The 16,131-nt window shown below is 39.2% G+C and overlaps 1 protein-coding gene across 1 annotated transcript in view; it reads left to right on the top strand.

The window, feature by feature from the left end:
- The first annotated feature begins 2,423 nt into the window (after positions 1–2,423).
- The window catches only part of LOC148898860 (netrin receptor UNC5C-like), a 215,406-nt gene continuing 201,698 nt past the window's right edge, over positions 2,424–16,131 (top strand). The window contains exon 1 of the mRNA XM_088993796.1: positions 2,424–2,816. Coding sequence (XP_088849922.1) covers positions 2,717–2,816 — 100 coding nt within the window. The 5' untranslated portion in view covers positions 2,424–2,716. The remainder of the gene's footprint in view (positions 2,817–16,131) is intronic.

Below are 16,131 nucleotides of genomic sequence, written 5' to 3' on the forward strand. Positions count from 1 at the left end.
AGAGATTGTCTTACATTTCCTGTCCAATGTAAATCCGCTTCAATTCCAAGCCGCGACATTTCCACATACTGTATGCAAGCAAATGATCCCAGAGCTTAACAGCGATGATAATCAAATGACACCGACATTCCATTCCAATCGACAACTGTGCTGGCGTAATCGTGCTGCTGAAAAGGCACAACTGCTCAGCACAGTCTCCTATTTGATGAATGGCGTAGCCAAAAATGCTAAAAAACAATGCGTATCCATTCCACATGACTCACAACGACACAAAGTGACAAAAGAAAATTCAAAAACAACCAAAAACAACCCAAAAAAAACCAAAACAAGGCTCGTGAGAGCACTTCCTGACGGCTGCCTACTCGGGCGACATCTTGGAAACCTCCCTTTTGGAGGTTTCTTCATCTACTTTTTTCATGTCTTGTTCCCTGTTCCCTGATCTCATTGAGTTTTGTGAACTGTTAGCCTCAATGTGCTGAATAAAAAAGGGGCCTTGACATTTCTACAATTTAATCAGCTTCTTTCTTAACAGTGTCATTTAAAAATATGTCCGTTATTACCCACGTTAAAGCTGAATTCGTGTCACGGATCGCATTAGCTGATGAAACAAAACGTATAATTATACCGCGTTTGCAAGTTAAGAGGGAAGCCTGGTCTTGCACACTAATGTGCAATTGTGTTCCGGTGCTGGCCGTTAGGGAGCAGTCGTCAGTCAGCAAAACTGCACGTACACACGCTCCATGCGCGTGTGCTGCACGCGTCTCGAACTCCTGTCTTTAAAAATGTCAAGAAAATATAAGGGGTTGAATTTAAATACAGTTCATGTCGTATCTTATGGGTTTTTTTTTCATGCAAGTTGCGAGTCAGACCACACGTGTGAATTATCAATTGAGTGGGTGACATAATAGTTAATAATGGTGAAGTAGAAGAAGGGTGACATGCAGAGAATCGCACGCAATCTCTCTCTCTCTCTCTCTCTCTCTCTCTCTCTCTCTCTCTCTCTCTCTCTCTCTCTCTCTCTCTCTCTCTCTCTCTCTCTCTCTCTCTCTCTCTCTCTCTCTCTCTCTCTCTCTCTCTCTCTCTCTCTCTTTCAGTCTCTCTCTCCCTCTCTCTCTTTCTCTCTCGCTCTCTCTTTCTGTCTCTATTTCCCGCTCTGTCACACTCACCCCCTCCTCTCTCTCATTTCTATTCTCGCTCTCTCTATTCTTTCTCTCTCACTCTCTCCCTCTACGTCTCCTCTCTCTCTCTCTCTCTCTCTCTCTCTCTCTCTCTCTCTCTCTCTCTCTCTCTCTCTCTCTCTCTCTCTCTCTCTCTCTCTCTCTCTCTCTCTTTGTCTCTCTCGCTGTCTGTCTGTCCCTCTCTGTCACACTTACCCCCTCCTCTCTCTCATCACTATTCTCTCTCTATTCTCTCTCTATTCTTTCCTTTTCTCTCTCTCTCTGTGTCTGTCTATCTCTCTCTCTCTTTCTTGCTCTCTCTTTCAGTCTGTCTCTCTCTCTCTTTCTCTCTCTTCTCTCTCTCTCTCTCTCTCTCTCTCTCTCTCTCTCTCTCTCTCTCTCTCTCTCTCTCTCTCTCTCTCTCTCTCTCTCTCTCTCGCTCTCTGTCTGTCCCTCTCTGTCACACTTACCCCCTCCTCTCGCTCAACACTATTCTCTCTCTCTCTATTCTCTCTCTATTCTTTCTCTCTCTTCTTTCTCTCACTCTCTCTCTCACAATCTCTCTCTCTCTCTTTCTCTCTCTTTTTCAGTCTATCTTTATATATATATATATATATTGGATATGCCTTTATTAGTCTCACAGTGGAGAAATTTACATTTCAAAGCAGCAAAGTGATGGAAGGAATGAAAGTAGAAAAACAAAATACATGAGCTGCTGGAAAGGCAGCCACTCTCGCGGCGCCGTCTTGAAGTCAAAAGAACAAAAAAAACTAAATAACAAATAATATGACAGCATAGAGACAATATGACAGAGAGACATTCATTCTTCAGGACTTGCTGTACCCTCTTTGTGATGACATGAAGCAGTTCTAGATGAAAGAGGAGAGGATCAAAGAGTCTTTCCACCAGTGGATCAGGGACATCATGGTGTAATGTGCACGTCGACTACAAGCTAAATATATATATATATATATATATATATATATATATATATATATATATATATATATATATATATATATATATATATATATATATATATATATATATATATATTCATATTCTGTCTTGCTGGCTCTTTCTCACCCTTCTCTCGCTTTCTCTTTTACTCTCTCTCTCTCCCCCTGACTCTCTCTTTCTCTCTCACTCACCCCGTTTCTCTTTCATCTCTCTAGTCTCTCTTTCTCTCTCTCTCTCTCTCTGTCTCTCATTCACACATACACCCCCCCCCCTCTCTCTCGCAGTGAGTGAGCGCAGATTCGCGAGTAGCAAGCAAGCAAGGTAGCCGCCGCCGCGCTCAGTCCAGCCGCGCGCAGAGACGCGAGAAGGGAAGTGACATCGACCCTCCAACCCCACTCACTCCGCGCGCTTCAAACAAAACCACAAACCTTTTCTGGAGTTTAGGATTAGAACACCTCTATTGGCTTTGTCTGTTCGGCACGGGGAGAGCTGAGATAATTATTTTGATTTTTTTTTTCGTCCCCTTGATTTTTTTCATTTGTCTGTTTGTTTGTTTTTCTTTCCCGTGGACTGACAGCGGACCTCTTTTTCCCGAGGACATGGAGAGAAGTGGACTAGTAGATCGCTGGAGGTGGATGTGCGCCACGCCGGTCGTCCTTCTTCTCCTCTTGGGGTTCCTCCATGCAGGACTCGGCCAAGGTAAACGCGGTGATCGGAAACGGACCTTCGCGCTTGACTTGGAGGGTTTTCTCTGTCGAGGGTGTGTTAAAAGTGCCGAGAAAATCAAACCATTTGCACGTTTTTTACACTTAAATGACGTCAGTGTGGAACCACCGTGATTGCCCCCCACTAATCGGCCAAAATAACCCCCCCCCAAAAAAAAAACAAAGTTGCTTTGTTGAGTAATGGAAGTAGGTGACTCGACCACACGACCCAGGAATTAGACTGCTCCTAGGTCAATAAAATGATATGGCACGAACTTTGAATATATTAGTAAAGTGAGACCTGTCTACAGTATCTGTCTGTCTGTCTATCTATCTATCTATCTATCTATCTATCTATCTATCTATCTATCTATCTATCTATCTATCTATCTATCTATCTATCTATCTATCTATCTATCTATCTATCTATCTATCTATCTATCTATCTATCTATCTATCTATCTATCTATCTGCCGATCTGCCGATCTGCCTATCTGTTTATCTATATTTCTGTCTATTATTCTACAGTAAATCTCTGTCGATCAAGCTATATCTGTCTTCGTCTGTCTGTCTATCTTTCTGTCTGACTATATCTTTCTCTGCCTATCTCTCTGCCTCTCTCTCTGTCCTCAGGATTCTCAAGGCACATCACACAGCAACGCTCGTCAAAAAAAATAAATGCCTCCTTCAAATAGAAGCTGTCTTTTTTCCCCTTTGCTGTCAGAAAAAAAAGCAGGCAGTCATTCTGTAGATGTTGCTGTCCACCCATGGACATTCAACAGTTTTCGTGCATCATTTACTTCAGTAAAAGAAATGTCACCCTCAAACAGATGCCTGGTCTTTTTTTTCTGGAAAAAATAGGCGCAGCTTGAATTAGGTGAGGTGTTATAAAAAAAGTTTGCTGTTGTTGAGGATGTTTGAATTATATTGCTGACCAGGAAAAACAAACAAGTGGTAAATATCATGTCAGTTCTGCACGGTTAAAAATCGGAATACCAAGGCCTTTTGGACTCTGTCGCTGGCCAAAGTAAAATGAATATCTTTCTCAAACAAGTGTCATGTCACAAAAACAATAAAACCCGTACAAAATAACTATAATGACTTTAGACAAAGCCTGCAGACACGATGAAAAAGTTATATGTTGGGTCCTCTGTTGCTAACCAAAACAGCAGCACCTAGCGAGCTGCAGAAAGAGTGTCATAGGTGAAATAAGGTGGAAAAAGGATTGTCTGATTTAGTTTTGTGGCAATCTACTCGAAACAGTGGCCCTGAATGTACAGCGTGGTGGTTACATCATCCATTCAAGGCATTTCCCTTTCAAATTGAAGCCCCCTCATATTTTCTTTTGGAAATGGGAATGGCGGCGAATCAGCGAATTGACCTCAATTGATTGACATATGGTGAGTAGCAAGCAAGAATGACAACGTTGTGGAATAGTTCATAGGATTGGAACACTGTCCTATGTATAATTTGCTGCGTCCCCGTGGGGAAAATAAATGCTTCTCTCACATTTCCCGATGATGAAATTTATATATATATATATATATATATATATATATATATATATATATATATATATATATATATATATATATATATATATATATATATATATTCGTCAATGGATGCTCCAGCTTCGTGTTTGCTTTCAACATTTAGATTGTAGTAGACGTACAAATTCCACCATGACGTCCCTGATCCACTGCTGACATGGATGCTTTGATCCTCTCCTCTTTCAACTAGAACTGCTTCATGTCATCACAAAGAGGGTACAGCAAGTCCTGAAGAATGAATGACTCTGTGTCTTTGTGTTGTCATATTTGTTATTTTTTCAAAAAATTTTTCCCAAGATGGCGGCGCGTGAACACGCAGCGGCTCCCCTCTCCCGGCAAATTGCCGTTTTCATGTTTATATTTGTTAAAGTAATTATAAGTGCCTTGCATGCTGGGTCCGAGAGGACAGTAATTTAATTAATTTAGCATATTTGACAATAAAGCTGACTTTGACTTTGACTTTATTGATATATATATATATATATATATATATATATATATATATATATATATATATATATATATATATATATTAAAAGTCACAGTTTAAGTGTAATAATTTCAGTTGATCGACGCTATTGTTCACATCAAGACAATACAGAGAGAATTGCTGAACCCATTTGTGGTAACAAAAACGGCAACTCCTGCCGAGTAAGCATTTCTCTTCTATGTGATGTGAAATTCAGCTATTTGTGGGCTGGCCCGGTCACTAAAAAAAGTGTGAGTCGTTGGGTATTCATTCATGATGATTTATTTATGTCTTTGATTCAATAGTTGTTCTGTTAGCATCCATTTATCAATTATATTTATTGTCCCAAATCAGCATTGAATATTTATTTATTTATTTATTTATTTATTTATTTATTTATTTAGTTTTAATTTGTATTAATTTTTTATTTACTTATTTAGTCATTTATTTTTCGACATATTTATCTATTATTTATCTATTGATTTTATTTGTATTTATTTCTTGAGACTTTTTATGTGTTTATTTTGTTATTTATTTATGTATTTCTTTCTTTTATTTATTTTCAATGTGTATTTATTTACTCATTTAGTCATGTATTTATCTATTTATTTATCTATTCAGTTTATCTTACTCATTTATTTAGAATTTTTATATGTATCAATTTCTGTATTTATTCTTATTCTTATTCTTATTCTTATTCTTATTTATTTATTTATTTATTTATTTATTTATTTATTTATTTATTTATAATTTGATTTGATTTTTTTTTCCCCCCAACCGTGTAGCCCGGAACTTTTTTTTTTTTATCGAGATTTCAATGGGAGATAAAAGTTGTTGAACGGAGTGTTAAGATGAGTGTGAAAAGTCTCCTTGTTTCTCCCTCGAACTGAATGGTCGCAGACACATTTCACCATTCAGCTGCTGGATAGGAGGGGAAAGGGAGGGAGTCGGACAGTGGAACATTGGAGGTTCTGTTTCTTCCCGGACCATTCCTTAGCTTCTGGTTACATGACATTCATATTTCCATCAACGCACACACTACATTTACACACCAGCGCACACATGCACCCTCACACTTGTTGAGATTGGCCTTGTTCAAAACGCCATTGCTAACTGTTGGCATTGGATGATGAAGTTGTATGAGGTTCTTGGCATATCTGTGTGTAAGGATGCGTGCACTGTATATCAGCGTGTATATGTGCGTATGTAGGTGTGCGTTGTGTACATACATGTGAAGCAACAACTTCTATATGTGGGAGTTTGTATGATTGTTTTTTTGACAACTTGGCTTTGTGGTAGATATCACGTTGTTTCTTTCTTTGTGTGTGTACGTGTCCATACACTTGGCATGACAATATTGCCAGCGCTGGCTGCCGTCTCCTGCTGTCGCCCATTATGCCGCGATTCCGTCCCATGGTGCACTGCTGCAGCCTTGAAGGCTTCACAGCTGGGGAGGCAGAAACCCAAACGAGGCCAATCCGATTGGTCTCTCCAAAGCGACCAATGAGCCGGCTAACCGGGCGGGACTCATTTAGTTATGGTGCCCCGTATAAATGCTGAATGAAAAGCGTTCATAGTAATGCTGATGGACACGCTTCATTGTGTGTGAGAAAGAATAAGATGATAGTTAACTTGTAAGGAAATGTGTTTTTTTTTTTTTTGCACTAGTGGTGTAAGTGGTAAATGCGGCTGCCTTTCATGCAGTCGGGACAGACGCGATTTAAAGCCAATGCCACAATTTCAAGCCACAACCAGATCAAAAAAAGGATGGTTATGTCAAGAAGGCCATCCAGTGCAAAAACTGTGACACACAAATCATGCTCTGGTGACCCTCAAGAGTAAACATTTTATATGCGTAATTTTTTTTTATCATTGTGAATATATATCTTATACTTATTATCAATAATATTTTTAAAAAAATCTTATTGATAACGTCCAACAGAATCCCTCTTAATTATTATTAGTATTTTTTGCAATTCCAAGTAATTATCATGTACCAGACAAGAATTCAATTATGAATGGTATTTACAAAATATGCAGAACATGAAAAAAAATCATTGAATTTAACACATACAGTACAGTGGTAACTCAGTTTACGAACTTAATTGGTTCCCAGAAAGTGTGTGTCAGGCGAAAAGTTCATCTTCTGAATATTTATTTCCCATAAGAAACCATTAAAAATTAGAATAATCCGTTCCTAGGTCCCCATAAAACATAATTTTGTATTAAATAAGCCTTAATACTACACAAAATATACCTTATTTTATGTATAAATGTTATATTGTATTGTAATTAAAGAAATAAACTGTACTATATAATAAAGTCGTTTTCTTTACCTTTGTGATGGTCGTTGATGTAGTTGCCTCTTGATGATAACCGAGTGAAGTTGCCGTGCTTTCTCACTCACAATGTCCCTTGCTAGCTGCTTTTCGCTAATCCAAATCAATAGAAGTTCTTCAACCTCTTTTATTGTCTTAAACTGTTGCTTAGACAACACAGAAACACCCTTAGCCACACGTAGCAATGGTCGACATAGCATACTGGTACCTCGTAAGTGTTTTTCGATGATCTCCTTCTTCTGCTCGACCGTAATTTTCTTTTGTGTCCTCTTCGGGTTAACACTAGCCTGTGGTGGGGTATTTTTCGGTCCCATCTGAGAAAAAGTACTCCACTCGATAGCAAACCACGTCTGCACTCAAAGAGGGTGTGGAAAACCACCAGCCACCAAATCACACTCGACCGTGTGATTTGGTGTTCATCCGCCGAAAACGAGTCCGCCAGCCAATGTGGTGATGTGTGGTTTGGTTCGTTCGCCGAAAACCAGTTCATATGCAAAGATTATATTCTCGCAAATTTAATGTTCGGAAGGCGAAAAGTTCGTGAGCTAAAGCGTTCGTAACCCGAGGTATCACTGTAATCAATTTTAGGAATACACAAACATTGATCCATTTTACATTTAGAAAAATGTACAAATATAAAACAGCATTCCTAAATGGCACATAAATGTTTAATGTGATGCCAGTGATATGGGAATATTTCCTGACAAGCTTCAACAGTTTTACCCTAAAGTCTCATCACCTCTGACCCACGAAAACGTTAAACACGTCATAGTTGGACAACTGAAACTGTCCTGAGGGTTTCCTGAAATGAAGTCTGTATGTGTAGCGATACGCAGCTGTGCAGGTTGAATGTCGTCGAGTGAAAATAAGCATCCCTGGTTGAGTATAATGAGCGTAGGGAACGAGTGCCGTAAATACAGCCATCCTGTTGTTTGTTTGGCAACTGTCTCCCACCGTTGTTGGCAGGTGACGACAGGAGCTAGCCAGGGAAGACAGCATTTCTGGCTGTGGAGCAACATCTCCCAAACACGTAACAAACGGATTTCCAAAAGCTGCACTGCCATGTACTTGTCTCCCTGATGTAGCTCGCCGGCAAATTGGCTTCAAGTGAGTTACTGAAAAACTTTTTTGGATTCAACTAGCTGCGTTCAGCATTGTTTGAAGGTAGGGGGAATAAAAGTTTACTTGCTAATGCCATGTGATGACGTGGAACCCTAAATTTTGCTATTGGATTGGATTGGATTTACCTTTATTCGTCTCGCAGAGGAGAAATTAACATTTCACAGCAGCAAAGTGATGAAAGGAAGAGGAAAGGACAGAAAGAAGTAGAAAAACAAAAGACAGGAGCTGCTGGAAAGGCAGCCACTCTCGCGGAACTATCTTGAAGTCAAACGAACAAAAAATGTTGTGCTGTTGTGACTTTTAAAATATTTCCGCTCCGATGCCAGGGTTTTTGTCATTTTTACTCAAATTGCAGGACCCACAGAATATTGAGTTTTAGGACAACGTAAACATTCAATACAGCCTAAGAAACCATAGACTCTCTTATTTCATCAGAAAAAAAGAGTTAATTCCTAAGTTATATGGGTCTGGAGTTATCTGAGCTTGAAATAGGGTCAACTGTACAAAAGGCAAATGCTGCACCACAATATTGCCAGAGGTCTGACCAGCGCTTTATCGGCACACACCCCACGCAGGAAAAACCAGAACCCGAAAAAATCCGGAATGGCGCTCCATGTCATTCTATTCGATTTCCGAACACATTTGGGAATGGCAGTGAATGGGTTAATTAACTGACAACATGTCTGTTATTTATGCAATGTGACAATTTGAAATGCCAGTACCGATATTTAGGAATGCATCCTGGAAGTTCTATGGTTTGCTTTTGCGGGCTAGGTAAAATTACGTGATGGGCCAGATTTGGGTTAATTCCTAAATTATATATGCCTGGAGTTAGATGAGTTGGAAATGGGGGCAGCTGTACAAAATACAATACAATACAAATTGATTCATATCGCACTTTAATAACATTTGAAGCTGTTACAAAGCGCTAACACGGAGAAAAGGCAAATTCTGCCCTCTCGTGAAAGGGAAAAAAACATTGCCAGAGGTCTGACCAGCACTTTAACGACACCCCCCGCAAGAAAAAAAAAACTAAAAATCAGAACAAATTCAAGAATGGCGCTCCACGTCATGCTTTTCAATTCCTAAATAAATTCGGGAATGGCAGCGAATGAGTTAATTGGATTCATTTCGTCATCCGGAAGTAACGTAACCATGTGACTTCAAACTTATCAAAGAGTTCCAAATTATATGAATATTTACAACAAATTCCGAGACCTTGTACACGTGCAATACATAATCAAAATGTCTAACATTTTCCGAAATATGTTACCCAACTGCTCTCACTTCCAACCCAGTAAAACAAGAAGCACATTTGCAGCATCTGCGACTGGTTGTGATGAATTACTGAGACATTCTGTCCTCTATTTATTTATTTCCTGGGAATTCCGCGTTTTCTGAAGGAATTTTAATGTCTAACATTTCTGTACATGAGCCAGACGGAGGAAGGAGGGTGAGGCCAGGTTGTATGGGTGAGGAAAGGGGGGAGAGATCTCTCTGGGTGGCTTGCAATGGCTTTGATCACGCCACAGACACACATACACACACAGACACACACAAAGCTGGATTCTCTACACTAGGATTGTCCATACTTGTGGCGTGAAAGGATGTCTTTGACTGCATCTGGCCTTGAACGAGCTTCCCGCTGCTTGCGATGCCGCATTTGTTTTACCTCATTTTCTTCTGTGGCAACATTTATTCACAACAAAGTGAGCTTCTTTCAAGGACAACCGACACCTGCTGGACAAGTTGTGTCCATAATTTGTAAATCACTTCAAATGACTTCTACTGAGCGTATTTTTACAAAGATTATATAGCTATATTTTACATTTTAAGACTCGCTCTGAATATTCAAGAATTCTTGTTTGTGAGTTGGTGACGATTCCTGACGTGACGTCACATCAGGAACGCCCATGACTGAGAAAGCGGCACACAATGCATTTTGGGTACTTTGTTTGGTCTGAAAACTTCGTGTTGATGGCGAAATTAGAAGTAAAACACATAAATAACGTAATGGTGAATCGTTGTGTTGCACCAAGACTACTATTTGATAGTAGTTGACACAAATTCCCAGCAGACAAATCAGCCCATTTCCAATAGAGCTTGGGTGCCATCTTGTGCATTTTCTGGGACGCTACATTTCATCCAGATACCTCAAAATGACACGGAATTACTTCTTTAATCGATTGCAAACATTTATGCTTTCCTCTTCAGAACTATTTGAATCATATTCATAAGTGGATGAGTAACAGGAAAACATCTTCTCCGAATCTGAAGACATTGTTTAGATTCTCGTGCAAGGCAAGACGTCCTGGCGTGACGTCACGAACAAAGGGGCGGGACCTTCTGAAACTCGCCATCTCCAAGGTCATTTTGAAGTAGTTTTGGGACACTTTAAGTCATTTTATTGGTGTTTTGCACTTGACTAAAAATATCAGCCTGCATGTTTTGGGTGTTTTAGATACTATAAAACGTTTTTCTGATGTCAGTTAGAAATCAAACATATTGTGTCGGTTGTCCTTTAAGGTCTCGAGTCATATTTAAAAAAATATATATATTTAACTCCCCTCTCACCCAATATCTCCTCTTTCCGTTAGCAAAAAAAAACATTTTTTTTTTTTTACTGACCTTTCTTAGCCTCCATTTCCCGCTTGTAGCCTTCGGCTTTGTGTTGTTCTCTCCTATTCACTCATTACATTGTATGATGGACAGTGAAAAAGGCATCCCATGCCGAGAGCGTTTTAATTTTTAAAAAATAATTTAGCATGTAGGGGAAATAGGTCATTATATCTCATATGCCCTTTATTATTGCGACATCCAACATTAATTGTTTTGGCTAATTTTGCCCATTGTAGATAGACTGCTTTAAATTTAACTTGCCAACTATGGTTCCTACAGTGGCGGGCCGTCGACTTCATCGCTAGGCCTTCTGTAGTGCTATGTTTGAATCAATCCAGACTGAAAAAAGGGTTGTGTGATTTACTACAAGTCCACTAGAGGCTACCATTAGCCAGGAAATAACTCACCAACCTTTCTTAACTTATACTATGTTGGAAAAAAATCACATTGATTATGTTGTGGGTCATTTTTACCCGTGTGTAAAAAATCCACACAAAACAGTCAAATAATAGGTGACATCAGCAACAATTGTTTCTGAGATGTTATAAACATACCCCAAAAGAGAGACAACAAATTTTCTGTCCCATTGGGATATTTTAGAACTGTTTTGAAGAAAGGATATCCAGTGCTTTAGTCAACACAAAAACCGAAACGGCTAAAATTGACCCCTTGACAAAATATGAGGGTAAACGGTGTTCATTTTTTCTTTAATGGTCCATCTTGAAAAAGGCAGTAAATCTTTAACAGTAAATCTCCAAACAAATCAATTTCTTTGCCTCCTTCAGCCATTTTGGGTTGATAAAACTGCTATTAAATCAACACAGTATATTTGTTTATGCACCCCGCTACCAATACACTGTGCTCGCTCTGGCTAGCATGCTATAGCATGTCACTAGTGCTTTGTGATCAGAGCAGTTTTCGCATACTCTGATTGGCTAGTGACTAGCCAATCATAGTTTGCGAAAAATCTGACGGGCCTATAGGGTTCCCAACTCAAAATCTGATTGGTTAAAGCAACAGTTTGATCGACACATTTGATGCTCCAGGGCCTGCAGAACTAATTGTGAAGGCGTCCAGTTAGATTTCTGACCCAGGTTCCAAATGATGGCTGAAATGTGATTGGTTAAATGCTTAACTACGAAAACACACGCTTGGAAGCAGCGCAACAGGGAAAAATTAATGAACGGAATCTGTCAGGCAATTTGGAATTATTTAATAAGGATTCAAAATAGAATTAAAATCAGTCCGTGATTCAGATATTTTTAGGCCAGCAGAGAAGGTTTTGCAGGCCTTGACGGTCCGCCACTGGTGATTCCTTGTCCCATAAAGCGATATGAGCTTTACAAAAAACATGTACAGTTTTTCTTTGCTGTAATTTTCCACTAAATTCTTACAAACGAAAAAAAAATTGTTGAAAGCAAGCACAACGTGAATCCAATTCCTATGAATTCAGCACGGCTTTGAAACGCCTCGCAACAAATGTACACCCGCAGTTCATGCGAGTTTGTTTACGTAAGCGTGCAACGTGCAACGAGCAACGAGCTGGTCGAACATGAAGAAGAGATCCTCGGTTTGTTCTCCTTTCCGCCGTCTCCCGCTATCAGTCCTTAATTCATTCTAGAGTTTCATGTACGGCTCTGGAATTATGAATTTTTCATGGCCCTTGAAACCCGAGGCCTCATTTGGGGATCTCGTTTCCTGCCGTTTCGTCTTTTACCCTGTTTGTGTGTGTGTAGGTGCGCATGTGTGTGTGTGTGTGTGTGTGTGTGTGCGTGTGCGTGTGCGTGTGTGTGTGTGTGTGTCTGTGTCTGTGTGTGTGTGTGTGTGTGTGTGTGTGTGTGTGTGTGTGTGTGTGTGTGTGTGTGTGTGTGTACATACACTTAACATGACGTGTGTGTGCGCCCAAAGTGGTTTTTGAGAATGCAACTTCCCAATTGTTCTGGTTGGTTGAAAGAAGAAATTCTGCGAACCTACCATGTGTTCTTTTTTTGTGTGGTTTAAAACGGTGACAATATTTTAAATTGATTGGTTGGTGTGTCAAGAAAGCCCCCATGAAAATAAAGGAAGTCAACTGTTTTTTTTTTTGTATTTAAGGATTTATTGATTTATGGATTTATGGATTTATTTATTCATCTTTTCATCTTGTCATATATTCATCTGTTTATCTGCTTATCTGTTTATCTGTTTATCTATTTGTCTATTTATCTATTTATCTATTTATCGATTTATCGCATTATCGATTTATCTATCTAGTCATCTAGATAGCTAGATAGGTGTCTAGCTATCTATCTAGTCAACTATCTATCTACCTATCCAGCTATCTAGCTGCCTAGCTAGCTCGCTATCTCTCTCTCTCTTTCTCTATCTCTCTATGTCTCTATGTCTCTACCTCTCTATCACTCTAGCTAGCGAGCTGTGTATTTATTTATTAATCTATGCATTTCTTTATTGACACATTTATTTATTTATTTTGGATTTCACTTTACAGTCTTTCTATGTTGATGTTTTTTTCCTTCTTGTGACGATGAATTTGCCAAAAGAAATTCTTTTCAAACTCAGCCCAAAACCAGTTTCATTCAGCTTTATTTATATGACATGAGTGGAATCACAAAAAAAGTCTCAAGCAACCAAAACACAGTGCACGTATACTGTATTTTTTATTTTATTTTGGGGAGGTGGCCGCTAAATTGTTTTGAAAATGCCGCCTCGGAAAACAAACTTAACTCATTCACTGCCAGATGTCCAAAAATGTGTCCACACCTGTGCCAGGGTTTTTGTCATTGTCATTTGAATTCCAGGACCCACAGAATATTGAGTTTTAGGACTACATAAACATCCAATACCTTAGACTCTCTTCATCAGAGTTAATTCTTAAATTATATAGGTCTGGAGTTATATGAGCTTGAAATGAGGGCGGCTGTCCAAAATACAATGCAATATATACATATTGGTTTATATAGCGCGCGGAAAACAGCTGAAGGTAGAACAAAGCACTAACATGGAAAAAAGGGAAATGCTGCCCCCAGATGGAAATGAAAAAAAAAACATTGCCAGAGGCCATGACCGGCGCTTGATCGGCACCCATGCACCCATGCAAAAAACAAAACCCGAACACATTTTCATATTTCATATTTTTTTTCATATTTTCAATTCCCGAATAAATTTGTGAATGGCAGTGAATGTTAACTCATTACACACATTACATTTGGATCACCCATGTGTACCGACTGAGCAAAACCACCAAAAAGTCTCCCTACCCACATGCCTTAAAGTGATGCGAGACCTGACATCATAGTTCAATTTGGCACACCATGAAATTATCACAAATTTAGCCCCTGAAGCAACTTTCACCTCATAAAATATTGTAGGTGTGATTATTGCGAGTAAAACTACAAAATGACGTTAATTACTGACATTTTGATTGCCTTTTGTTTTTCCATCATTTTAGGGTCATTCAAGCCATTTCCAGGGTCTCCTCATGTTCAAATTACTCCTGGAGAGTTTCATCTGACCCAAATTGGGCTGATGTTTTTTGTTATTTTGTTTTTTTTTTTTCTTGGTAAGCAGAATGGCGCGGCAAAGTCTTTTTTTCCTATACCCGTCTTTGGCAACTGTCTATCTCCCACTCTTGCGCCTGTCTGGCATTGGATTTATTCACTTTAATTAGCGTGGAGACCGAACAGTGGACATATTGTGCTCTTGACGGCAGTCCCACGAGCAGGACATGTGTGTGTTTGTGTGTGTGAGTGTGCGTGGAAGTGTATGTGTGCTGCATGTAAACGAATGAGTCAAATGTTGGATGCAAGGCGTGTCTGCATTTTGCACATGCGAACACCCTTATGAATGAAATGGGGACGGTGAAGGGTAGTGGAAGCAATAGACAGGTAAAGAAATGGACTATATATATATATATATATATATATATATATATATATATATATATATATATATATATATATATATATATAGGATAAAACTAGTGTTACATTTGAACACTAAATGTCACCCCGTTTCCCACTTCAACTTCTTTAAAAACAAAGAAATAAAAAGTGGACTTAAAACTGAAATAACAACAGGTGTGAGGTTTCTGAATGGCTACATTCAAAGTCCTCACCCATGTAGTGAATGTGATTAAAATATTGTTTTAATTTTTGTGGTATGAATTTTTTCCTCTCATTAACCACACAAACATAAACACACACAGTGAGTAAAATGTATGTGTAGTGAAATGAAAATACACTCCAAACAATCATTTTGGATGAATTTGTGAGGACCTCTCTGAATCTTGAACAGATGCATTTATAGACCCCCTAGAAGCCTTTAGAATAGAAAAAAAATTGTGAGGACCGGCCAAAAGGTCCTCGCTTGTCAAAAATGTCCTCACTACGTATGGTATAAAATGTTAGTGGTCCTCACAAGACTAGTCATAAAAACACACGCACACACACACACAAAATGTCTCTGTCTCTCTGTCTCTCTCTCTCGTCTGTCTGTCTGTCTCTCTCTCTCTCTCTCTCTCTCTCTATCGTCTGTCTGTCTATCTGTCTCTCTCTCTCTCTCGTCTGTCTGTCTGTCTGTCTGTCTGTCTCTCTCTCTCTCTCTGTCTCTGTCTCTCTCTCTCTCTCTCTCTCTCTCTCTCTCTCTCTCTCTCTCTCTCTCTCTCTCTCTCTCTCTCTCTCTCTCTCTCTCTCTCTCTCTCTCTCTCTCTCTCTGTCTCTCTGTCTTTCTGTCTCTCTCCCTCCCTCTCTGCCCGCCATCTGCTCTGCATTGAAACCTCACCTCGTATATCTCTTTGTTTCATCTCTCCCCTTCACGGTCTATATCTTCTTTTTTATTTGATACCGTAAAATCTCTAATAAATAGGCTACGCTTTTTTTCTTTTTTTTTAATTCGGCTCCAGAATGAGCAGCAGAATTTTTGCTTTGACAGGTGACACTTTCATTCTTAACTCATTCACTTCCAGACGTGCAAATTTCCACACTTGGGCACTGTTAAAGACTTTCTGATTCTGATAAAGCCTGCTCGCTTAATGCCAACATATCATTATTATTATTATTATTATCATTGGTAGTGAACATTAGCATAGATGCTGTGCTATGAATGACAGTATTCAATATTCAAAGAACTGTTGCTATGACATAATACATACAGAGTACACGACAGAGTTCACAGGCATATAATCTCTACGTTTTGGGGGCGTTCGAGGTG

Source organism: Hippocampus bargibanti, linkage group LG04, assembly GCF_051943395.1.
Source record: "Hippocampus bargibanti isolate YZ-2025 linkage group LG04, ASM5194339v1, whole genome shotgun sequence".
Taxonomy (NCBI): Eukaryota; Metazoa; Chordata; class Actinopteri; order Syngnathiformes; family Syngnathidae; genus Hippocampus; species Hippocampus bargibanti.